This window comes from Wyeomyia smithii, chromosome 3 (genome assembly GCF_029784165.1).
Source record: "Wyeomyia smithii strain HCP4-BCI-WySm-NY-G18 chromosome 3, ASM2978416v1, whole genome shotgun sequence".
Lineage (NCBI taxonomy): Eukaryota > Metazoa > Arthropoda > Insecta > Diptera > Culicidae > Wyeomyia > Wyeomyia smithii.
Genome location: NC_073696.1, coordinates 46,476,793 through 46,501,790, shown reverse-complemented (window position 1 = coordinate 46,501,790; position 24,998 = coordinate 46,476,793). Strand labels below are relative to the sequence as shown.

Below are 24,998 nucleotides of genomic sequence, written 5' to 3'. Positions count from 1 at the left end.
TCCAAATAAAAAAAATACTGAGTAAAATATAAAGCAAATCTAGTTTTCACTTGCTCTGAGTTTGACAACTACTGATAACTTTGTTTATCTTCGGGCAATGCAGTTTGGTTCTCAATCAAGATCATTTCAATTAAAACCAATTCTAAATTAAGCAGCATTTCCAGTACGTAGACAGAAAAAGCACAAAGTCCAAAATATTAACAAAGTCGGTTAAAATCTTTGCCGAAATACTGTTCAATAGAATTAGCTTGTCGAGTTCAGCAAAAAACCTTACTGACTTCTTCTATAAACTAAAATATTTTTTGTAATTTTTCATAGTTCAGTGAAGATTTAACGATTTATCAGCACGTACCTAGATGTTGCTGAAAATCTTCAGTTGTTTTACTGAACTTTTGTTGTTTTTTACCACACTGGTCGGTAATTTTTCTGCATCTGTTAAAACAAAATCGCACATCTAAATTCCGCCATTTTGAGATATTTAGAATAGTTAGCTGTGTTTTTTGAAGTCTCTCACGAGCTATTAGGATAAAAAAAAATAAAAATAAATATCGTGTCTTAAAATTTGCCACCACAGTAGATCACTTACTTAAAGCCTTTGATAAAAAGTACACACTTAGATTTTATTGCCGAGAACTCAACAGCTGATAAATTTAGCGAAATGTTCTACAAGTTTTCGGCAAAATATTCAAGAACATCAGCAAACAAAATGTCAATACATGCTGGTTTACGGTAAATCTATATATTTGCTGAATGTTCTTTGAAATATATTGCTGACATATGTTAAAAATTTCGCCGAGCTCGATCAGCTGTTGGGAAGTTTACCGAGATAAGTTAAGTGTGTATATTTGTCATCATAAAAAAAGTTACTAGTTTTTAGTCTTATGTGCTAGAAACATCAGAATGATGATCGGAACAATCCGAAATAACTGTATGAAATCAATCACCAGCTGGTTGAAATATTATCCATTTAGTTGAAAATTGTAGTTGTCGACTGGCGACAATTGATTTCACTCTCATGCATCACATAATACCTTACGTCGCAAATAGTGCGCTGTATAGCGTATCTGATGTGCTATACAGCGCACTTCTTTCCACGTAAGGATATTTAAAGTCGCAGCGAAAAGTTGCGCGCAACGAAAGTCGCGATTTCGATTTAGTGCTGCGACGTTAATAGCGTTTAAATAGTTACATTTATCTCAGTTATCTACCCTATAACTAGGAACAAGCTTAAGTGGCATTTTGCGAAACTTTTGTAAATTGATGAATGCAGTAATTTTTGACGAACGCTTTGTAAATTTTTGCTGAGTTTCGTTTGATGTTTCAGCGACAATAAAAAAGAACCGAACGCTAGTCAAGCAAATGAATTACCGAATAATTTTATGATGGCACAGCTGTTGAAAAATCTCAGTAAAAAGTTTGCTAGAGTGTTTTTTTAGGCAAAGTAATGACGTTTGTCAAATGTTTTGATAATTTTTTCTCGTGATTGTTATTTGCCCGTGTTTGCCGCCTTTAAAATTTTGAAAGTGACAAACAAACCAATTTGCTTTTGATGAACGTCAACGCAAGCCTGCTTTACCGTGACAATCAGTCAACCGAGAAATCAATAAACGAACCTATCTTGACAGCGACCGAGAAAGTTTAGCATGAACCGTCAAATAGTGTACTGATCAAAAACAGTTTGACGCCGGCCTAAAATTTTCATATTTTTAAAATTTTATCTATCAAAAAGTGACAAATATTTGACACTTGATCATAGAGTGTACCACAGCCTCAAGTGTGATAAAAATTAATCACAGACCTTCACCTGAATTGGGCATGATAATTATTTTAGGTGTAATTAGAGAATTAGTTGTTATATTGACCACAGTTCATTATAGGCGCTGTAGTTGAATAAAAGTTACACACGTTTTACCTTTGAACTGGCAACTCTGACAGTCAAATGTCAAGAATAGTAAACAAATAAATCTAAAAGGATCCAAACGCTGTCGTATTGCGAGCTGCTCATTCATGGTCAAACATTGGAGATAGAAAAATAGTGTTATAAGAAAAAATCGATCTCTCAAAATACTTCAGCTATTGTGCGACGAGAGAACACCTTTTTCTTCATTCATCAGAAATGGTGAATGTTATGAAAGGAGTGCTTGTTGAATGGTAAGTTTTTCACGACGTTGATGCCCCAATCGTTTTCACATCTGTTGCGGCATATAAATTTGCAAAAAATATAAGTAACTGCTAAAGTATGCATCTGGTATATTCTTTTCTGTGTAGTGATCCGGCTATGAAACAATTCCTGCTTCACTTGGATGAAACTCAATCTCTTGGTCGTAAATTCATTATTCAGGATCTGGACGAGCGACATCTGTTTATTTCCACGGATATCATCGAAACCCTACAGGCCCGTGTTGATGATTTAATGGACCGAATCAGCGTTTCACTGCACGAGAAGGAAGCTTAACTTTTCAACAATTCGTAAGACCGCCACATCCTCTCGACTGTTTTTACACAAGAATGACATCCCGCGAGTCAGGCAGAATCCGCGAAGCGGACAAGAAACGTGTTTTGGACGATGCTTCCAGGAAACGTCGTGCTCGGAAAGCACTGGAGGCCCTCGAGCAGGACAACTACCATGAAGACCCACATGCAGATTTGGTTATGTCGAAGAAAATCCCTAAATTCCAGGACAACCTGGACAACTCTAACAATACGAAGAAAAAAACGAAACGCAGCAAAGGTGCCGAATATTATCGGGCCAAGTACAGGAAAACTTTCCCCCAGCTGTTGGAGGAAGACAAAATGCAACGACCGGATGGGCCTAATTATTTCACGGCTGCCGCACCACCATCGAAGTTTCCCGAGCGACATTTCTGTGCCGTTTGTGGCTTTCCATCGAGCTATACTTGCACTGCGTGCGGTACCCGGTATTGCTGTGTACGCTGTCTCGGGACCCATCAGGATACACGTTGCCTCAAGTGGACCGCTTAGGATGTGATCTAGCCTTTGAAGTTATGAGGATGTATTTATTCTGAATAAGATTATAAGTTGTGTAGATACTCTATTTGTTTGAATTCATTCGAAGTCACTACTGAAGGCTTGTCAGATATTAAAACAACCACTTGATATTTCCCGATAATTTATTTCTTTAATAACGCATTATCGATTACAAATAAACTACTAGTACAAAATTTAACTAAACGTAACATTTGAGTGGATTTAAAGATTATAAGTCTATGGTCCGTAAATACTTTATTGGAATATTGAATATATTTTATTAAAAATCTAATCCTTCCTCTTCGTTTCTTACCGATTCGGTAAACATATTTGTTGCCAAAATTTTGCTATTCAACAGTCAATTCGATCAAAATTTGAGCTATAAATGTAGTAATTTCTATCAAACTAATCTAGAGTCACAGGTTCGAGATCTCCTAACAGCACTGTCTTAGTGTTCATTACGATTACTCTTTCGAAATGTTCCGTGAATTACTCGAAATGCGCTGCGCAAGTTTTTATAGTCATCATCACGGAATTCTTTGAACAACAGACATTAACGGATCGCTAGGTATAGTTTTCTTTGACTTTTTTTTCTTTAATCTACTCTCGGTTTTTTTTTGGCACGCATAAAACATTTATTTATTTTTTTTTTCTCGTCAATTGCTATGTATTCACACTAGTTACTCTGCGGTCGCTAATTTAAATATCGTTCTTTTCGAAGAACTCTACATTCACTCGTACAATCGCGCGCACAAAGCTGTTCTCTCGTTTTTTTTTTTCGGATTTGAAAGTCGCATGTTCGATGCTGTGTCGCATGCCTGATATGTTTGTCTAGTCAACATGCGCTGCGTTGACGCTTCGGAGGAAATCTCGCGGGTGAAGCCACAGGGTAAAATCAGCTACGCGACCCAAACGATGCTTCCATATTTACTGTAAGTTGAAAGAAAAATTCTGAAAGTGTGATTATATTTTTTTTTCATTTTCAATTATTTCTCGATATTGTTGATTGAATTTATATATGAAAAATGATAAATCGCTGTAGCTGATTTCACCGGTTTCGCCTTTCGAGAGCTTGCTAGTTACTCAAAATAACTCCTGTCAGTTAAGAGGGTGTATTCAATTTGGTAGAACAGTTTCAATCGTACGTTTATACATTTGGCTATTATAGTAAATATGAATCTTTAATCAATTTTGATGATTGAATATTTGGTCCTATATATATCAGACAGTTCCCCTGAACTATAAGTTTTAGATACATAAACTGGCATATTAGTATTTTGTTCGAACACATTTTTCGTTTATAAAAAGATTAAGTGTAGAACTTTTCAGTAAAAATGCTCAAAGAGTTAGGTGCTTGTAGCATTTAAAGTAAACTCAAGTTTTGAATTATTAAAAAAAAAAAAACGACCGCGCACCCGGGTGTACGCTTTGAGGAGGCAAAATAAACCAATGTAAATGTTTTGGTGAGTAAATTGTCTTTTTTCCATACCCGCTTAGTTTGAAATTACATAGGAAGAAAATTTCGTTATCTTAACTGATCTTTCTTTATTTGTATGGATAGTACTCTTTTGTGATTAATATGCTATGGTTCAAAATGTTTGAAACTCTTGAAGCAGTATTCGTATTTTTACGGGTTCGACACACATCATGAAATCATCTTATTATGAAATGAGATGTTATGTTGTGAGAGTTAGCACGTTCGTTTTAATTGCACTGAACCTACCAATTTTTGGAAAATTTGTTGAGATTATACTCTTAGAGGTAAATTTATATAATTTATCTGCAGGAGAAATTCGCGTTGACGGTGTTGCTGATATTTGTTTGGTTTCTGCGTGCGAAAAAGAAAGAAGGAAATATTTTTGCTTTTGTCTTCACGCACATTTTGACAATTACATACGAGAGTTCACGTAGGTGCGAACAGCCTTCGAAATCTCTTTCAACGCGAATAAACCGAATGATTGACTATGGAAGGAGTAACTGCACTCAAAATATTCTTCACATTATTGTTACGTGAAATTTTCTGTACTTATTCATTCTCTGTCATTTTGCATGATTTATGTGACATACATAACATCTACGTGAAAATCACATGTATACTATGTTTTATCACGTAGCATCTACCTGAACATTGCAACGTCAAACCGAATGTCATTTAAAAAAGTATTGCGTGAACTCTCTGTGCGAAAATATATAGAAATCAAAATGGCGAAGATGTTGTCTGATTGAGTCTCTGAAAATAAAATCGAATTTCCCGATAGCTTGCCAATATGTGAGCTTTCAAAAACCCAAAAGAATTTGACATCGAGTTTTGAGCTTACGGATTTCACACAGACTTAGTTCAAAGGTCGAGGAGTTACCTGAACATAAACAGTTGCAGCTAACAGTGAATGTCGTCGCCAAATGTCGTAATTTTCATCTTTTTTTATGCCGCTCCATTCATTTACGAATTGACGAATATGCATGCTCGTGCGATTTATCAAGCAACATATTTCGATTCCTGGAAATTGTTTTCTGTCTCTTATTTGGGAAACCACATTTAAAAATTATACGTTGTATGAAACGTAGCAGCTATCAGATAATCAAATGCTTTCCACTTTACCGGTAGTTGAATTTTACGTGAAACTCACATGAAATGCATATGTCTGTAGGGTATCAGATGTTATTACCTAAGAGCAAGCGCACCGGTGAGTTGCCATTTGAGTTGCTATTTTCACAACGCTGGCCGTTGCTATTTTGGATAGCAACCGATGTTCGCACCGGTCGTTGCTATTGGGGATTACCAATTCATCTATTTCTTTTTAACACCGGCAGTTGCTAATTTCTGAAGACCGTCACTAGCTAGCATTAGCAAAATGTTTGTGTGTGTCGTATTTCCCAAAAATTCTGCGCATCTAGTAATAACCAATTTATCTGTCTGTCAATTGTTTCCGGAATGATCTGCGTTCTTTCTGCTTTATAAAATATCCCCTTTAATTCAAGCAACTCTGTTTTAAATTTGTTTTCGTTCTCCCAGATTATCGATAACACACGCACGAACGCACGGTGAACTGTCATTAATTGTGTTTTGTACTTTGTGCTGTCTCGATTCCTACAATTTGCTATTAATATTTGCAAATTTGCATACAAACAAAATTTAAATGTAGAACGCGGAAATTGTTCTCGAGTATTTGGTTGATTCTAGTGACGAAGAAAATTATTTCGTGAAACAAATCTTTTTATACGCGAGTATGAAAAGGATTTTTGGAAAGATTCGGGGTGGCTCTCAGCCTGGAAAACGGTAAAATATTGACCGCTATGCTGAGGAAGTTTGCCATCCAGCGTTTTAACAATGTTTTTTTTTTCGGAAACACCGGTCTACACCGATGACCATTTCCGACGCCGCTTCGAATTCGTCTTACGTTGTTTTCGAAAATTAAAATAGCTGTAGATGCGGAAAATGTTTTTTTATTCAACATCCGTACGCAACGGGAAACTGAGACTAACATGCCTTCAAAAGAGTCAGCAGCAATAGTCGGTAATACTCCCGAGCAATTCGCTCAAACCTTCCAGGTTTATTGAAATAATGACAAGGTTGACCAATCTTGTGCTTTATGCTTCGTGTCGATTAGAGTGCCAACCAAAATGGTCATCTCGAATTTCAAAAAAAAAATATAAATGTTCACCCGCCTGAAAAAACACCCTGTGTAAAATTTCAGGTCAATCTAAATTAAAATAGAGTGGTTCACGCCGATACTTGCGTCCTACGACGTGTTTGAACAAGGCAAAGCGTTTCGTCTTCCGGGGCCGATCAATTATGTTCGAAACACTCATTATTTTCATAATATTGTTATGAACATTTACTATCGAGCACAACAATTATTCATCAAATAGCAACGATGCGGCACGTTGCTATCGCGTTGCCAAATTTAATAGCTCGCTACTACCCAAGGTGGGGATTGCTATTTCCCAAACCAACATAGCAACGCCCGGTGCGGTTGCCGCGTTATGGTGGGAATTGCCAAACTAGCTTTAGAAACTTCAATTTAGCCACTGGTGGGCTTGCTCTAAGAGGTTATTACCTTTAACTGTTTGTGTATATTTAAAACCATTTCTAGATTCTACAGATTAGCGTGCATGGGAAGAGTGTTGTGAGAGAGGGGAACGCGAGAAAAGAAAAAGAAGGGTGAGATTTTTCGAGATGCGATGTGCGTGCTTGCTGTTAAGATTGGTTTGTGTTAAGAAATAAAGATTGATACTGATTAAATACTCTTCCGGTTTATTTTTCACAATGTCTGCTGAATAAGATTCACAGGATAAATAATCTCACCAATTCATGATGAACTCAGATGACAATCCCGTAAAATCTACGTGAAAATGACAGTGGAAAATATTCACATAACTTTTCCGGTAATTATAACGTGAAATATATTTTGAGTGTGTACACTCTTGCTTAAATCAACACCAGCGGCAATACTGACGGTTTTTGTCCTTGGAGTGTGGCGCAGACGCATGAACCACGAGTTGTACCAGGTATACAAACATGCTGATATAGTGAAGGTAATACAGCGGGGCAGGCTTCAGGGGGCTGGACATGTAGCCAGGATGCCTGACGAGAGAACCGCCAAAACTATCTTCAGTAGAGAACCAGGAAGAGGCCGTCGACTCCGTGGTAGGCCTCGCACGCGGTGGAAGAAGATGCACGATCTGCTGGTGTACGAGGAGACTGGAGAGCGGCTGCCCAAGACAGAAGAAGCTGGACATCTCTAATTCGTTCGGCCCTAGACCGGTTAACGGTCCGTTAGCCCATAAGGTAAAGTAAGTACTTGTTTTTTCGTCATAATCTTCGCCGGACGGGCACTACCGGTCTTCTGATCGACGTTTCGGGTTTCCAGGATCTAGAAAATAGTGCTCACGGACACATTTTCGTTCCGGAAGTGGGCCATTGTAAACTTTTTTACTTGACTTTCATGCGTTTCGAAGAACCGTACAACGCACAGTACCCGAGCAAAATGAATCGCGCAACGAGCTTGATATATCTACCGAAAGGTAAAATCGCAAAAGGCAGAATATTTGCTTAGGCAGAATCAGCTAAAGTACGAAAGCAGAATTTCAAATTTCAGCGATAACTAAGATAACGAGGAGTGAAATGTTTGATAAAAAAATGCATATTTCATGTAGAACCAGATGAGCAGTGAGAATATTTTGTACTGTCTAAAGCACAAAAAACACAACAAACAAATTTCTGCGATAAACTTCGTTACTCCTTTGGACTTCTATAGACCTTTTTACGTACGAATGTGTTAGTGACATTAGTTGAGGAAAATATTTACAAATAGCTGTTTTGTTTGCAATGCTATGTTTTTAGCAGCTGGAAAAATATTCAGTTGAACACTCATTATATGTTTTAAACTTGTTTTTGAATAAGTTTGTTCATTCGTGATCAGAATTCGGAAGAAGCTGCTAAATTTATTCGACCAAAAATGGTAAAAAGCGATCAAAGTCGAAGCAACGAGATGCGATAAACTACAATTCGGAGGAAACAAAAGCAACCTTACACGGGTTTACATGTTTACTAGTGTGTGTAGGTGAAAAGTCACTTATCTCTATTGTCACCACAGATTAAGGTGAAACGGGACGTGGTCGCGATCAACTCGAATTTTTCAATCTAATTTTTTCTTGATTTATAAAGACTACGTACATGAAACTTTGATCAATTGTTTTCACAACTGTTGCATGCCTGAAGTAGCAATATGAGTGCTGTTTATTTAGTGGAAGCCGAATTTTTTACGTTCAAAATACAGAAGTAGAAAGAACTAATCTCAAAATTGTATAGGAAAAGACCACAATCCCGTTTCACCTTAAACGAATCGAAGTCAGTCAGCATTGCGTTTTGGGAAGGGGTTTGGCACCTTTTACATATAAAACTCAGTTTCCCAATCGAGTCATTCCATGCTACTTCGAACATCGATTCTGATCGAACATTTCAGATTTCGCTGAAACTTTTAATAGTTGTTCCTTTTTGATAAAAAAGCAATTTTTGATATCAGTCCTTCATGTAGACTCGTGAATACTGCTCAAAACGGGCTACTCAAAATGGTGACTGATAGATAAAAATTGCTATATCATAAGAACGACTTGTTTGATTGAAATGATGCCTTCAGCAAAGTTGTAGGTAATAAAATTGCGGTTCTAGAACAAATATATACACTGCAAAAATATTTTTTTTCTGTGCCAAATTAATATTAAATATTTCAAAAAGTACCTTTTAAAAAAAATATTTTTTTTTACACATTGAAGATGACAATATGTACTACTATCTGTCAAAATTTGGTGATGGTAAAATGAAAAACAAAAATTTATGAACGTTTGAGTATTTTGACATTTTCACTCTGAATTTTTAATTGAGTGTTTTTTTCTAGCTACACATTACAATGTTGAAAATTTATCACTCTAGAAAAAATTGGAAATGATATGCCAAAAAATTTTTTTTAACCTATTTTCCATGGAATGCCTTAATTCACTTTTTTTCACCGCTCATCTCTCTCTAAGTATTTCTATTTGCACCTTATCGCATCGGACAAAAAACCTTCTTTTCTCTCAAACCTGCACCATTATTCATTGCACGAAGACGTCACAAAAAAGAGATAAGACGGACGGTCCAGGGGTGACATTGCGCATTTTGTTTCGAGTAACTCGAACAAAACTAAATGATCTCTGGTGGGTGTTATGTTCCATTTTTCGTATTTTTTTTTGACTTTGCGGGTTAGATGAGAACAAGGACAAATGACAAAGACAGCTCCTTTTGAGCTTAAAGCAAAACTGGTAGTATGTGACGTACTCGAAAATAGCGAAAATCGCTCGAATCGAGCTGCACAATGCCATCCCAGGATGGTTTGTCGACATAAACTTGTAAAACTTTTAGATGGGATCTTCGGTTCGGGCTGGAGCATAGTGCTTTTTAGCATCCAGCAGTAAGGAATTCGTGTAGGTGGAGAGTTTTTCGATAATATCGTATTCATATGATTTGTTTTCACTTCCAACAGTTTAAATTTACTAAACAATAAATCGAAGAAAATCTATCACTTAAAAAAGGAGTTAGTGTGGTGAATGGTGGCGAATTTCCTCCAAAAGGTGAATGTAGGACTAGCTGTGGAGCAACCAACACAGGTGGAAGTTAAGGGAGCGATTCAAGAGCTTAAAAACGGTGGGGGGATTAACAAATGCAAAACGACTGGTTGCAAGTAGAGATACTCAGAGAGAAAGAGAGAGATAAGCGATGAATAAAACCGCCAATTTGGCAACTAGGTTTCACATGTCAGAGGTGCCTGGTCTCTTCTAAAAGCGCAATGTTGACTAACTTTTTCATTCGACTCGTATAACTGATGGTGACGGTGGAAGTCCTGGGGAATAATAAAGTGCATCACGAAGGCCGTGAAAGCGTTGAATTTTATGTTTATGTTTGATTTTATATACTTTCACCACAGACTAACAGACATAACACGTCGAACAAATTTTCAATAAAATCATCGTTCGGATGATTCCAGTACTTTACTTTAATAACACTAGCACCTGCTGTCTTGTTCGCGCTGCGTCATGTATTTCGACATCAGCGCCAGCGTTACTGCAGGTGTCAAATGGGGAACTACAAAATATGTATGTGATTGCATGACAGCGCCCCAGACGACGTTCTCGCGCGTTGACTGTTATTCGATTGAAAATTTGAAATGAACGTTTTTTGTGGCGATGGAGCTAGGTTCCAGTGTTACGTCTGTTAGTCTGTGCTTTCACCATAATTGATCATTATTTTGTTGACCATACAAAAGGTTTGTGAACCACCAGTTAAAAACCACTGTGAGGGAGCAATTTTGCAGCATTCTCTATTCATTGTTTAGCAATAGAACAAGAGAAACTTGTAAAGGTTTGGCCACAGACAGACGTCCAAGCAAGAACAACATTGATCGAAAATTCCGTGTAAATTTTCAAAGAGAATTGCGTTATAAATCACATGTATACTAGCGCCGCTTGATGACCTTATCGCTGCAATACATTTTTTTTGCTGGTGTATGAGGCTGGCGTCACTGGTAGCGCTATCTGGTTACGAATTGATACTACAAAAATCTTTACACAAGTTTGGAACTCAGCTTGGACGTCTGTCTGCGGTTTGGCTATATATATATATATATATATATATATATATATATATATATATATATATATATATATATATATATATATATATATATATATATATATATATATATATATATATATATATATATATATATATATATATATATATATATATATATATATATATATATATATATATATATAAAAATAAATATATATATATATATATATATATATATATATATATATATATATATATATATATATATATATATATATATATATACCAGAACGAATGTTTGAACAACATTATGATTCCATTTTTTCCAAAACACCATACAGTTGAAAAGCATGTGTTTTGGTCGAAGAAAATATCATCACAGCACGTTAAAAACAACAAACGTTTCTGAACAGCCACTCGACTCCATTTGAACCCTAAATACGCAACCCAACGAATCCACCTCGGTGTCGTCCAAACGAAAATTTCTTTGGGATTTTGAGTTCCTTCGGTGCAAAAATACCTGGAAATCAACGAATTGTGAACAGTTAATCAGTAGAATCAAGAGATGCATTCGAAAAGCGGACTTGAAGGCCGTACAACGCTCTTGTTTTGGCATCATAAGCAAACTTCGTCGGAAGGCAGGTAACGGATCTTTTCCAAATGTTCAATATTAGTCATGGGCGCAACTACGGGGGGGCTAAGGGGGGCTTCAGCCCCCTCTAGAAAGTGTTTAGCCCCCCCTAGAATTTTCCAGAGAATGATTGTATTCAAAATAAATACATTCCATACTACTTTTTTTTTTCTTCATCTATTCTATTCCATACTACTTATCAGAGCATCAAAATCAACACAAATTGAGATGTCGTTATTCATTGGCTTAGAACTAGTTCTGCACCCAGGATCGTTTCTCAAGCCTAGCTCTCTTACTCATCTTACCAGTCAGACAAGAGCTGTAGTAACTCGTGCTGTATCAAGAAGTTGTCGCCATTTTACTCGGTTTTGGGCTGTGTTTGCTGGCCGTTGTCGTTCGTCACGGTGTACAGGCTGTGCAGGTTTTCCATCCGTTCATGTCCCCAATGACGATCTTGATGTCTCTACGCGAGCAGCTATCGTAAAGTTTCTCCAGCTGTGCGTAGAACGTTTCTTTTTCTGCATCAGGTCTTCCTTCGTGAGGGCAGTGCACATTGCGAATAGTATAGTTGTAGAACCAGCCTTTTATTCTCAACAAACACAACCTGTCGCTGATTGCCTGCCACTTCATCACACGACTCTGCATCCTGCACAGCACTATAAAACCGCTATCAAGCTCATTGGTTGTGCCACCGCTTTGGTGGTACTGTGTCTTGCGGTCACAAATCCACCGTACCTTCTCTCCTTTCAGGCAAAGCTACTGGAGCGCAACGATGTCGAAGTGGCGGGATTCTAGCTGATCCAGCGGAATCCAGTCGACATCCGGAGCGTTGAGCGATCTACTGTTACATGTACCGAGCTTCTAATTGTCGTCCTTATTTCGTCGGCTGGGTCATTGCCTATTGTTCCGGTTCGTTTTGAATCCTTGATTTTTCGTAGTATGTTTATTTTAGTATGCTGCCTTACTAGGGCTGCGATGCCTAGTCTCGCGACGGGGCTGCCGCCATAGGTGTAGCTGGCGAGACACCGCATTTCATAGTTCAGCCGTTCGGTCCGGATCAGTCGCTGTTTGAGCCGCCCCTAGCCTGTGGGGTTCAGACAAGCTGCTCTCTAAGGAGAACAACTACCCCTATCCAGTCTGCATACGACCAAGTTCCCACCGGTTCACCGGTTTTCCCTTGGTTGCTCGTATCAGTATCGTATCAGTCGGTAACACGTGGAGGTAGGAATAGGGCATTATGCCTTGAACCACAATGGGGTCTATTTTATTCCAGCTAGTACGGGTGTGCTGTTAAAAAGCACTGCCCAGCCATTTACCAAACCTGGCTCTCCTCAATATCAAATCAGTGTTTCTGAAAGAGGTTGGCGTTGACGCTGTGTTCAGGATATTCAGTACATCTTCGGAGATTCTATCCCGAAGTGATTTTTTCTGCTGTTACGACACTATTTTAAGCGTTATTAAATAAGCATATTAAAACTCCTTTTTCCGCCTTTTCAAATTACATACATGAAAACTAGCCCCCCCTAGAAATTTTCCTTAGTTGCACCTGTGATATTAGTTTACAATTTGTTAGTTCTAAGAAATAGAACAGTTTTTCTTTAAGTCATTCCACCTTTTTTTGACAGCTGTAGAAAAAACTTCCAACTTTTTAGTTGTCACCCGTTATTGACGTATCACGATGCTGAATTCTGCGTTCAATGGGCGACTATCGGATTGCTATTCAAAGACCACAAAAAAAGCCTAGAAAGCGCTCCACATTTTAAAGGTGAGCCTCATGTCAAAGGTCTCGTGAAGCGAATCTGTGACAAACGTTATTCGAAAGGAGAGGACATGCTTTGCGGATTTCGTACAAAATCTGGAGGAGAATATATTGGTCGCGATGATCCTGAAGAGTCTCCCAAGCTTATTTGATACAGTCACCACCGATCTTGAGACCTGTTCGGTTGAGGACCTGATCCTGGAACTTGTCAAGTGGAAACACTTGGACGAAACTGCGAAACGGCTAGGCTCCGGGACAGATTCGGCAATGAAAATTGGACAGGGTACAAAGAAAACCCTGGCCTGCCACTGCTGCAAGAAAGTGGGCCACCTGCAAAGGGATTGAAGGCAATTTTTTTTAATTAACGATGCGGTATGCTCCGATCAAGAAGGCAGCGATCGTTCTTCCGTCGAGAGAGCATCTAGGTGGACTTTCAAGAGGCGGAAACGGCAAGATGGTGCGATACAAGGTCAGGTTGGTCGCACAAAGCTTTACGCAGAAATACGGGATAGACTACGATGAAGTTTTCGCTCCCGTTGCTCGTCAATCCACGCTTCGACCATTGCCGGTCCGGACAGCGTGCTAATGCAATACGAGGACATAAAAAAGCCTGCCGACTTGAAACCTTGCCTGTACGTGAGGATGCTAAATATGAAACGCAGCTACATAATCATCTACGTGGACAACATGGTCGTTTGCTGCTACTCACAAGAAATATTCGAGACGATAAGATGCTGGTGCTGGAGAAGCAGTTCTAATTCTCAAGCCTAGGAGAGCTGCGACGTTACTTGGAATAAGAATTGAAAAGCAAGACGGTCACTATGTGTTGTATTAGACAGGATATATCGACAAGATCGTTGCGTGGTTTGGACACTAAAATGCCAAGCCGTTCAAGATTCTTATCGATCCTGCCTACGTCATATAAAAGGAGGAGGACGAACTACTCTTACAAAGGAATCGTGCCGAAACTTGGTGTGTAGTTTGCTGTGCGGTATCCAAACCAACCAACCGCATCTAAGCTTCGGAGACGACACTACAGAGTGCTTTGAGACGAAGGAGACCGAAAAACCAACTCTGGTTATGTACTCAAGTTCGGCGGTGGTTTGGTAAGTTGGGGCACCCACTAGAAAACTTGCGTTGCTCTATCTTCAACAGAAGCCGAGTTCATGGCACTAGCACAAGGATGCCAGGAGCTGCCAAAATGCTTGACGTAAGAGCCTCTAAAGGGCTATTCCCACTGCTTCCGTTCAGGGACCGGGCCGGGACCGGGCTCGTCCGGGACTTTTCATGCATTCACACTGCGCCGTGCTTGAACCGTGCCCGCGCTGCGCTCTGGCTGAGAAATGTTGATGTGTGTATGTGAAAGAACGTCTTTCTCTTTTTTTCATACCGCAGCTCACTCCGCGCGAAATATGTCACTACAACATACACGCATCCACCCGAGTGCCTTCCGTGCACTCTCCGGCTAACACAAAGTATCGTCGGCAACGATAGTTTTTCTCTCGCACTGCGGCAGCACGACGGCAACTCAACGCTGCCCCGGTCTGGGCACGGCGCGTCGGTGTGAATGCGTTCATGAGAACGCATGCAATCAATCTCAAACGAGCCCGGACGACACGCGGAACAGCCACGGCCCGGTCCCGGAACGGAAGCAGTGGGAATAGCCCTTAAAACTATACTCAGCAGAGAACCAGGAAGAGGATGTAGACTCCGGGGTACCTCCCGTACCTGGTGGTTGTGCGCTGTCGAGGAAGACGCCTGGGATTTAACTACCATTTAGCACCTTCCTGCACAGTTTACAGGTCAAAAAGAACAATGTTATTGAAACAATAAAATTCTGAATTAATATTAGTAAATAATTAATTCATCACAAAACATCCCCCCCTATGAAAAAAAAACACAATGTTATTGAATAAAATAATTCGTGAAATGTCAGAAAAATATTCAATTAGTAATATATTTGGGGTACATAAAATCAAAATATTTATTTGTCAGGTATTCGAATACTTTCAGCACAGACTAACAGACGTAACACTGGAACCTAGCTCCATCGCCACAAAAAAAAGGATCATTTCGAATTTTCAATCGAAAAATATTCATCGCGCAAAAACCCCTTCTGGGGCGCTGTCATGCAATCTCATACCTAAGACAAGACGCGACAGCTGGCTTCTTATTTTTCTTTTCGTAACGGCCGTCATCCCCGTCGAAATTTTTTTGAACGTTCCATACCGTTGATGCCAGAGTGATTATTTTTAACAACTTCTGCAGGTCAATGAAAATAAAACAAATTAAAACTGCAATATATAGGCGAATAATACTCAATTCTTATTTATTATTTTATGTTCAATAAAGCATACTTCTACTATCAAATTTTTTCTTCCTAAGTTTCTTGGTACCCAAATTTTTTCTTTCTAAGTTTCTTGGACTTCAACCGAAATAGTAATAAACGATTAATCAATGCATTTTTAAAGTTATAACAGTGAAATACATTACTCGGTAATATCATGTGCCTTGCATACTTTTGCATCATTATTTATGAACAATTATAATAGCTAAATTATTACTCTCCAGCACCACTGCTTTACAGTAAAAAGTAAAAAGTAAGTTGTATTTCCTACGTGACGATTGCGTTATCGAAATTAGCCAATCAGCAGCCGGTTCAAATTGGTTGAATGTAACGGTGACCAGCTGTCACGTCTTGTCTTAGTCTCATACATATTTGTGGTTCCACATTTGACACACGCAGTAACGCTAGCGCTGATATCGAAATGCATGACGCAGCGCGAACACGGCAGCAGATGGTGCTAGTGTTACTAACGTAAAGTACTGAAATCATCCGAACGATGGTTTTATTGAAAATTTGTTCGAAGTGTTATGTCTGTTAGTCTGTGCTTTCTCCATTCTCACCAAATCGATAATATTATCGGTGAACATCCTCTACTAGAAGTGCTTTCTGGAAGCTGATTTATCGAAACAGGACAAAGTTATGCACCTGACGAAGATTGCGTTATAGCGTAAATACATTTTTTCGAAAAGAGACGCCTCTGATTTTTTATTAATTTCAAGAATTGTTTGTTGATAAAACACGTGACGTGTTAAACGATGTTTAAACTCTGAAATCTATTCTACTGTTTTTTTTTTTTTTATTCTCGCTTATTTTCCGTCGGTCTAGTTCCGCCACTGTTGTGGTCAATCACCGACGCCCAGGGAGGCGACTCCACACCCAGGACCCTAACTCACGACCCGTTTATTAACGGTCCGGCGCCAACGGCTTTACTTCCTCATGCGATGGAAGGCGTGATCCCAGAGATTTTTCGCCTCAGAAAATCTCCCGGTGTCGGCTAGGATTGAATCTAGACCAGTTGGGTTGGTTGTGAGTGGATCACGCCACCTCACAACCATCGATACCTATGTCGGCGGTGGGATTCGAACCCAGGCGTCGAGCGTGGTTGGCGGAGACGTTACCAACCACACTAGGCCCCCGCTCTCTATTCTACTGTTTGTACAACAATAAAAAATTCCAAATTTTTTTTACACTATTTGAAAAACATTGGCAACCTGTTTTTTTTTTAATATTTGAACATTTATTAAATAATGGTTTGGTAAACAAATATAACATCCAACTATAAGGGAGTTTATAAGAGCCCAAAGCGTTTCGTTTCGCCAAACCTGTGTACAATTCTGTTAGCCTCGCGCGAAATGGTCCATTTTTCAAGTACACTGAGGAAGTCAAAATAAAATCGTGCAATAATTTTGCATAATCACGGTAAAATTATCGGATCATATTTAATCAATAGTAACGTTATTTCCGATTCAATTAACAGCGCTCGTCATTCGAAAGTCACCGATGTGACAATTTCAGGCTTTTCTTTTATCCGCACACATTTGGCTGGTTTCATTCGATGAATCGATCATAACGGCGGCAACCCACGTAAACTTGGGAAATTTATTTTGTTTGTTTAATTGTCTCCCGAATTTTCAAATTGATTCACCCCAACGGGGTGGCGCCGGCGTTCTTTTGTTTCTCTTTCAGCAGTCGTACTATAACAACAACTCGGAAACCCCTTCGGGGCTTTCGATGTTGTGCGTCCCACGTGTTGGGACTGTGTTTGCCCAGCGACGGAATTTATTATTTCATTGATCAAATTGAGTAACAGGAACGCATACAGTACGAGAAGAAAAAGTCGGAAAGGCAAACGGTAATGAGACGAAACCCACTCGAACAAACGAGAATTTTATTACCGTAAGTTTTTCATGCTCAATTAAACAAACCTTTTCCGACGAAAGAATGGAAATGCTATTTCATGTTTTTCAGGGCAAACACAGCTTCCGAATTCTGCTGTTGCTGTCAAGGAGGACTGATTGTAGACATGTTTTCAGTAATTTAAATAAGATTCACAACCTTTCAAAAAACTCTCCCAAAAGTCGACACCGCTGTTCGGAATCATTTTTAATGGCGATAATAACCTTTTTATAAAGTTTTTCGCTTAAAAGCCTTTTCTCTCGAGATGGCTGAAAAAGAGAAAGTGTAGAGATAAAAAATTTCGATTTCCTGCAGCATGTGGCTTTTACAAGACAAACCGCAATAACCGCCACCGAAGAGGATGTTGCGTTATAGCTTGTGGTATGGATTTGTCAGCCGGCCGAACGACTTCAAGAATTCAATTTAAAACCGACACGTGTTACACAGCTTTCACATGCGACTGCGGAACTTTAAATGGAAATTTCTAACATGAATAATCCATTTAACACGACGAGCAGAAGAAGCAGACACGGGAAAGCTGAAGCGTTCAGTCGAGGTCCGGAAGCGCACGATGTGATTAAATGAATCAGAACAGATCGATGAGTAAACGTTGTTCTCTACTATTTTTGTAGTAAAATTTTCAGAAACTCGTCACCATTCTTTAATCTCAGTTCTACACTCACGTTCACCGGGGGGAAATGTATAGATTGAGCTCTCGGCTGTTTCATGACACATGACAGTTCGTTTAATACAAAAGACCAACTTCTGAGAGCGCTGCGCTAGCGGAAACGAGGAAACTTTTAGCCAAATTAATTCCGACCGCAAAAGTTATCGAAGACAGCTAGGTAGTGATGCGAAGCGCCGTTACACCGTTTAGCCCCTATGAGCCGGAAATCTGTCCAACCCATCGTTATTGTTCACCGGCGCCAACCACCGGAGGCCTGGCAGCATAATCCGAGGTAGAGAACGAGCAGAGGCAGTATCATCTGTTATGATCCCGTGAATTAATCATCAAACTTCCGACTTCATCGCCCGTCGAACAACGCAAATATTCCTATTCATTTAGGCCGACGTTGATTTTACCAACTGCTGGAAAGGCCGTAGTCAGGAGAACATCAACCTCAATATTTGTGTTTCATTGCCCGGAAGGGTGGCGGAATACGTTCTGGGGTGAGATTGCGTTTGCGAAGGGATCCCGACCGGATGGTGACGAAATTAAATCAGGTGTAGTGTAGAAGTTTCACTCGGTTCTTCGCAGATCACTGAGTAGGGTGATGTATTACGAGTGGAGCAATTTGGAATATGTTGAAAGAGTCGATTTTTCTTGTTTACAGGAATAAGGACAATATTCCACGGACAAGAATGTGAAAAATTGGTCCACAATACAATTTCGATTGAGTCCATTTATGATACATTACCCTACGCGGAGAATATGCTAACTGAAAAGCGGTTGCCAGATTACTAGTAACACGACAACGAAGGTAGATTTAGGGTGAGATTTATGAACCATTTTCACTAACACGATATTCAATCATAGCAAATACGGTGTAAGAATGTGCGCGGAGATAACGAAAGCATGTTTTGATTTTTAAATTTATAGCGAAAGACAACTTTAACCATTCAAAGCGTAACGAACCAGGTTGGAAAATTTATCGCGCTAAATCTGCGGGTTATTCTAATGTAACAAGTAGTACCATCGAATCAAGGTCAAGTATTCTTCAGGCGGTAAGCTGTACAAAGGACTTATCCACCCAGCTTCTCTTCCACGACAGGCCGTCGTCTGACAAAAACGAGAATATTGACAAAAGGCTTACACGCTTAGCGCTTTGCGAGTGGGGGAAACCCCATCAAAATTTACACGAGAACAACTTATTTTAGATTAATCGGAAAAATTCGAGCTTTCAACGCAAAAACCTGTTACGATGAAAATAGAATATTTGATTTGGGTTTTTCGACAACTCCGTCCATGTCAGAAAATAATCACACACAGCGCACTTTACGCCCTCTTGCCCTGCTTCGCCATTCAAACAGAAACTTCAAGAGTGCGCTCCTTGACAGCGTACATAAGACTAGATTATTGGATTACGAAGTACTCCTCTAATCGAGAAGTCTTTGGACGGCAGATAGCGAACGCATCCTAACGCCGCCGATGGCAAATAACAATGGCGTCCATTCATAGCACATTTCACCCTTATCCAGTCATGCAAATGTTGGAAATTAATATCCAATTTGTTCAATGTGCTCTTTGTTGCTCTCTAAGCCGAAGACGATCCGACCACTGAGTGACTATCCTGCCGATGATATCGTCCGAGCGAGCGCTGGAATAACTTTCCCCAATCGAGGTGGATGATATCTTGCTGGTTTCCTCGGCAAGGCTATGCGAATTGTGTCAAACGTGAAGAACCGTTCAGTGCAGTGCACTTCAGTCCCAAGCGAGGGGCAAGACGGAACTGAAAATCTGTCACTAGTACAAATATGAAGTTTTGCTATACTAAGACCGTCTTGCCCCTTGGTCCTAAAAAAACTTTTATGATAATTTATGGCGCATTTATGAAAATTGCTGAACTAAATATTATTCCGCGCCCCAAAGCAACCCCTTTCAGTCCAATTCCGACCAAGTAAGAAGAACTTTTACGTATGTAATATAAACCAAAAGTAGTTCTTGAATCCCAATCATGATCGGAATCCGGTACTTACTATCCAATCCTTCGATGTATTCCATCCTCTATTTGAGCTGTAACCCATCCGGCGCTCGCTCGCAAGGGACACTTTTATTTGGAACTTGAGTGAGCAGCAGTTATTTTCGAAAGCAACACTAATCTTTCAGTACACTCCATCGTACGAGCGAGTACTTCCCCGCACGATGTTAATCCTTCTGCTTGAGTTGCCCAAGCTCGGAGGGCGAAAGCCCGCCAGTCTCGGAACTCGGAAGTGTACATGTTTGCCTTTGCGACGAAGGTGCAAAGAAACGGGGAAGCTTATTTATACACGCCGGGTCCGGGACCGACGCCGCTCCGGTGGGAAATATTTGCGATGAAATGATAAATATTTCATGCTGGTATCAAATCAATTTGATGATTAAATTTGAAGTGCGAACATTTCGGTCGCTATTTATTGGCTGAGGTTTGACTCGCTGGTGTCAAGCGTTTTATAGGTGACGCTAAGAATTTAGATGTTTGAATGCGGATCGGAATTGGAAAAATACAATTTAATTGATGGTTTTGATAAAGTGTTAAAGCTAGCCGAAGTAATTCGTGATAACAGTTCTTATATGCAGAGTCCACGAAAAATATGTGTATCGAACAGCGATAATGCCAATTGGAGCAGGGTAATATTGGCACCAACACACTTCTTGCTCTTAAAACCTCTGTAAACCGGAAAACATCCCCTCGTTTTTATATATAATGGTAAATATCCTGATGATCATAATACAATGGCTTTTCACCACCAAATTAATACCAATCAGGTGCAACGATGGCGGATTGCGTTGCACCGAGTTGACCACAGATATGAGGCTGTTATTGTGAATTTTCACTATGCTGCGTTGCGCTTTTTTTTGCAGAATTTCGATAGCGACCCAGCTGAGTGGGAATTAATTTGATTGCAGTTATTTGTGCTATCGAGTAAGCCATGTTGTCCAAGGTTCAACGTTCACTACTCCGCGGCTGGAATTAAGGTATTTGGGGGTGCTGTTTCTGTTGTATTTGCGTTAATGTACTCTATGTTTGATTTATAGGCTGCTCTACTACCCGAAATCGAGTTTTCCGTCGCTATTTTTTACCCCAAAGGTCGGAAAACATTTTATTTATTCTCATCTTAATTTTTTAAATGATTTTTCTTAGAATACGAAAGTGTATGAGAACGTTTGAAATAATGGTGTTCACGAGTCCGGTGTGTATGCGTAGATATATCGTTTTTTAACGTCAAACGGCACCCCTTTATCTTATTTTCCCCAAAAACTACTTTCATTTTTAATAATGTTGGAGCAAAAATAGGATGTTTTGATTTTTTTTATTTATTGTTCTACATATGCAAAAGTATATAAATCATAAATTTATTTTCTCGTGAACATGAATGTTGAGTTTAAATACTTATTCCCTTTCGGCAACACTGTTGAATACAAGTTGTACTGTGTTCCTGGGAACCTATATTATTCTTCTCTCGCACTTTCTTATTTGTGAGTGTACTGTAGAACGAAAACGATTGCTCTTCGACAGTCAAACTGCTCGTGATAAAAATCACGGACAGAAAATCATCTATAAGCGTCGTTATGGGCAGTCAAAGTTTTGGCTGAAAGGTTACAAAATTCAGCAATTTTTCCCGGACACCGGAACATCGTGTTCGACATCGTTTTTGAATCCAAGATGACAACTTCTGGTTTTTGTTTAGCATTGTTCAATCTAAGATGGCGAAACTGAGAAAACTGTATTTCTGGAACCCCGGCGATATCCAGAGTATTAAAATTAACTCTAGACGCCATCTTGAAGATCAAGATGGTTATTTCCAGAGTCTATGTTTATAATAAGAGTCCCGCAAAGATGAAACAGAAGGAACCAAATCAGTGTCAAACGAGGCTACCAATCGAGCAATGTAAATAAACGAGGTGATAATGTTAGGAGTGGATGAAAAGTGTTGTAATTGAGCGTAATAAAGAATATGTGTTTTTCCGAAGTTTTACTTACACATTTTAATCCAACATTAAACCTGTACACTGGTTTACTTAAATTTAACAAAACATCACCGGTGTAATCTTTCAAAACTGTGTACCTTGTGAAGAATTTCAAAATATGATATTCGCTTATGCATGGTGAAAAACAGAACTGTATAGTTCTTGGCAACAAACGGCACAAAAACTGTGTTGCCGAAACGATAGATTTTCTCTTCGCGCGACTCTATATACACATAGACTCTGTTGGCAACAAACGGCACAAAAACTGTGTTGCCGAAACGATAGATTTTCGCTTCGTGCGACTCTAAATACACATAGACTCTGGTTATTTCCGGTGTCTGTGAAACACTCAGAAATGAACAAATACCACCTAATATGAGTACTGCCGAAATTGAGATGATGCCTAGAGAGCTAAAACCGACCTTTAGACGCAATTTTGAAATCTGTAGTTGCAACTTCTGGTTGCAACAAGAAATACATTGACATAAGACAGGTTATCGAATTCTACGTTAACCTAGTGGTCAAGTCTCATACATAACCTCCTAAACTTTTTTGTTGAATCTTCAGTAAATTGTGTTTAAATCGTGATAGCTTGGTATGTAATATATATCACCGAGCTCGAGAATCATTTTTAAACGTGTGTAAAGACGTGCAAGTAAGGCTCTGGTCATTCGAAGTTAGTTTTCAGAAAATTCAAAAAATGATATTTATGAAATAGGTGAAGGTTAAAAGCTGGGAGGGAGAAACGGATACAAAGCTGTGTAAGTGTCAAAATGAACCAGAATGAGCTGTCATCGACTGTCGATTTGAACCAAGGAAAAAAAAGCATTTTTTTGCGATGAGTATTGTTATAACTGATACCTTTCAGTTAATCGAAAAAATATTCATCGCAAACAGGTTTTGCATTCATTGTCATTTCACAAAATATTTTGGTTTGTTTTTGCGTAAAATAATAAATTACATAAGCTTTAAGTAATAATCATGCTAGCGTACTTCGATTATTAAACTTGCACTTCTCTGGATTTAAGGCTTTGGTAACATTTTCGAACATACTTCACTACGGTCGAACTCAAAACTCTGAAAAAAGTTTTATACAACGGCAAATTGAAAAAAACACAGACTCGAAAAATTAGTCTGTAAAATTTGCACATTATTCGCGTTGTAAAAGATTTTGAAGGCTGTTCGCACTTATGGGAGCTCTCATATGTAATTGTCAAAATGTGAGTGATGACAAAAGCAAAAAAATTTCCTTCCTTCTTTTTCGCACGCAAAAACCAAACAAATATCAGCAACACCGTCAACACGAATTCCTGATGTTACTAAAAACTTCGTTTGAGTCATGCATGCGTTACAGCAAGAAGATAGTTACACGCTATCAGAAAACGACGCATGTGCGTGTTCTCTGTTTTGAGTGTAGTATTCGTTTCTCCCTCCCAGGTTAAAAGAACTACACGACCAATTTTGCAGTCATAACCAGAGCTACGAATTTTCACTGTCAGCAACAGAATATCAGATGAATTTGAAGGCTGTGAATATCGATTTTAGCACGAACGAGCTGGAAATGAAATTATTTTTAGGTTCAATCGGTTGACAGTGCTAGTACTGACTACTGGTGCTCATTTACTTCATCGGCTTTTTGCATTGGATTGGCTCAGATCAAATATATTCGACATGTTTCTAGACATTATCATTTTTTTCACTGACATAATTTTCAATCTGAGAGAATGAAATTGTTGTTGTGTGACATTTTGTTGTTTCGAAATTTCGCGGCTCTGGTCATAACACTTAGCAGTTTTTTATGAAGAACCATGTTGAATATAAATTGTCGCCGAATAGTATTCTACATCACAGCCTCACATTGAACAACCGTTTCTAACGTAGGGCAACAATCGTTCCATCCTTATTTCACATGGACATATTGTATGGACCATGAACCTTTCACATCCCCTCCCACCCCGAAGCTGACCACGTGGAATGTGGATGGACCCTAGGTAAACTTTTTTTTCGAAGAAGCCACCAAAACCAGCCGAAACGTCGGGGAATTTGCACAGATTGTTTGATAATATCTTTACAAAAGAAAAACCCACTGAAAACCCCAGATAAAATCTATCAAAACAGTGACTCCCAGCTTGCAGGATAGCTAATTGGTCCGTGAAGATATTTGAAAAAAGTATTTTTTACCCTAAAATCACAATATCTCCCATTGCAGAACACCATGCATTTCTGTGCCCTAAGCAAAGTTGGTCTTTTCACTGTTATTTAAAACTTTGTCGAACATACCCAAGTAATGATCATGTGTATGGAGTAAAAAAAGACCGAAAAACTAATCTTAAGCTACTGTAGTCAGTCAAATTGAAGTCATGGCAACCTAATAGTTTTAGTAAACTTAATTGAAATTTTACGTACTACAACATTGTAGAATGCATATACTTTTTATGTCTTGAAACTAAAAAGATAATTTTTCGAAATACTCTTTTACCCTCAAAACAAAATGGCGAGTGATCCAGAAGATGGAAAATCGAAACTGATATAACTCATTAAAACATATTTAAAAAGGTTATAATGAAGGTTCATGTACAAAAACATCAGAAAATACTT

The 24,998-nt window shown here is 39.0% G+C and overlaps 3 protein-coding genes across 13 annotated transcripts in view; 2 read left to right on the top strand and 1 right to left on the bottom strand.

The window, feature by feature from the left end:
• The first annotated feature begins 1,956 nt into the window (after nt 1-1,956).
• On the top strand, nt 1,957-2,455 carry LOC129731664 (general transcription factor IIH subunit 5). The gene is made up of 2 exons (XM_055691839.1): nt 1,957-2,151; nt 2,269-2,455. Exons 1-2 carry the CDS (start codon nt 2,117-2,119, stop codon nt 2,453-2,455), a joined length of 222 nt encoding a protein of 73 aa, XP_055547814.1. The 5' UTR covers nt 1,957-2,116.
• A 53-nt stretch (nt 2,456-2,508) lies between these two features.
• LOC129731663 (zinc finger HIT domain-containing protein 1) lies at nt 2,509-3,197 on the top strand. The gene has a single exon (XM_055691838.1). The coding sequence runs from the start codon at nt 2,509-2,511 to the stop codon at nt 2,980-2,982; it is 474 nt and encodes a 157-aa protein (XP_055547813.1). The 3' UTR covers nt 2,983-3,197.
• Nucleotides 3,114-24,998, bottom strand: part of LOC129731661 (uncharacterized) — a 176,726-nt gene continuing 154,841 nt past the window's right edge. For all 11 annotated transcript variants that reach the window (XM_055691828.1, XM_055691831.1, XM_055691833.1 and 8 more), the window contains one exon: nt 3,114-3,918. The gene's annotated coding sequence lies outside the window, so the exon portion shown is untranslated. The remainder of the gene's footprint in view (nt 3,919-24,998) is intronic.

Bases quoted from the DNA above. Each gene is read 5' to 3' on its own strand.
- LOC129731663 (XM_055691838.1), top strand. From the start codon at position 2,509: ATGACATCCCGCGAGTCAGGCAGAATCCGCGAAGCGGACAAGAAACGT.
- LOC129731664 (XM_055691839.1), top strand. From the start codon at position 2,117: ATGGTGAATGTTATGAAAGGAGTGCTTGTTGAATG. The intron at 2,152-2,268 runs GTAAGTTTTTCA...TTTTCTGTGTAG, and splicing joins AAAGGAGTGCTTGTTGAATG to TGATCCGGCTATGAAACAAT.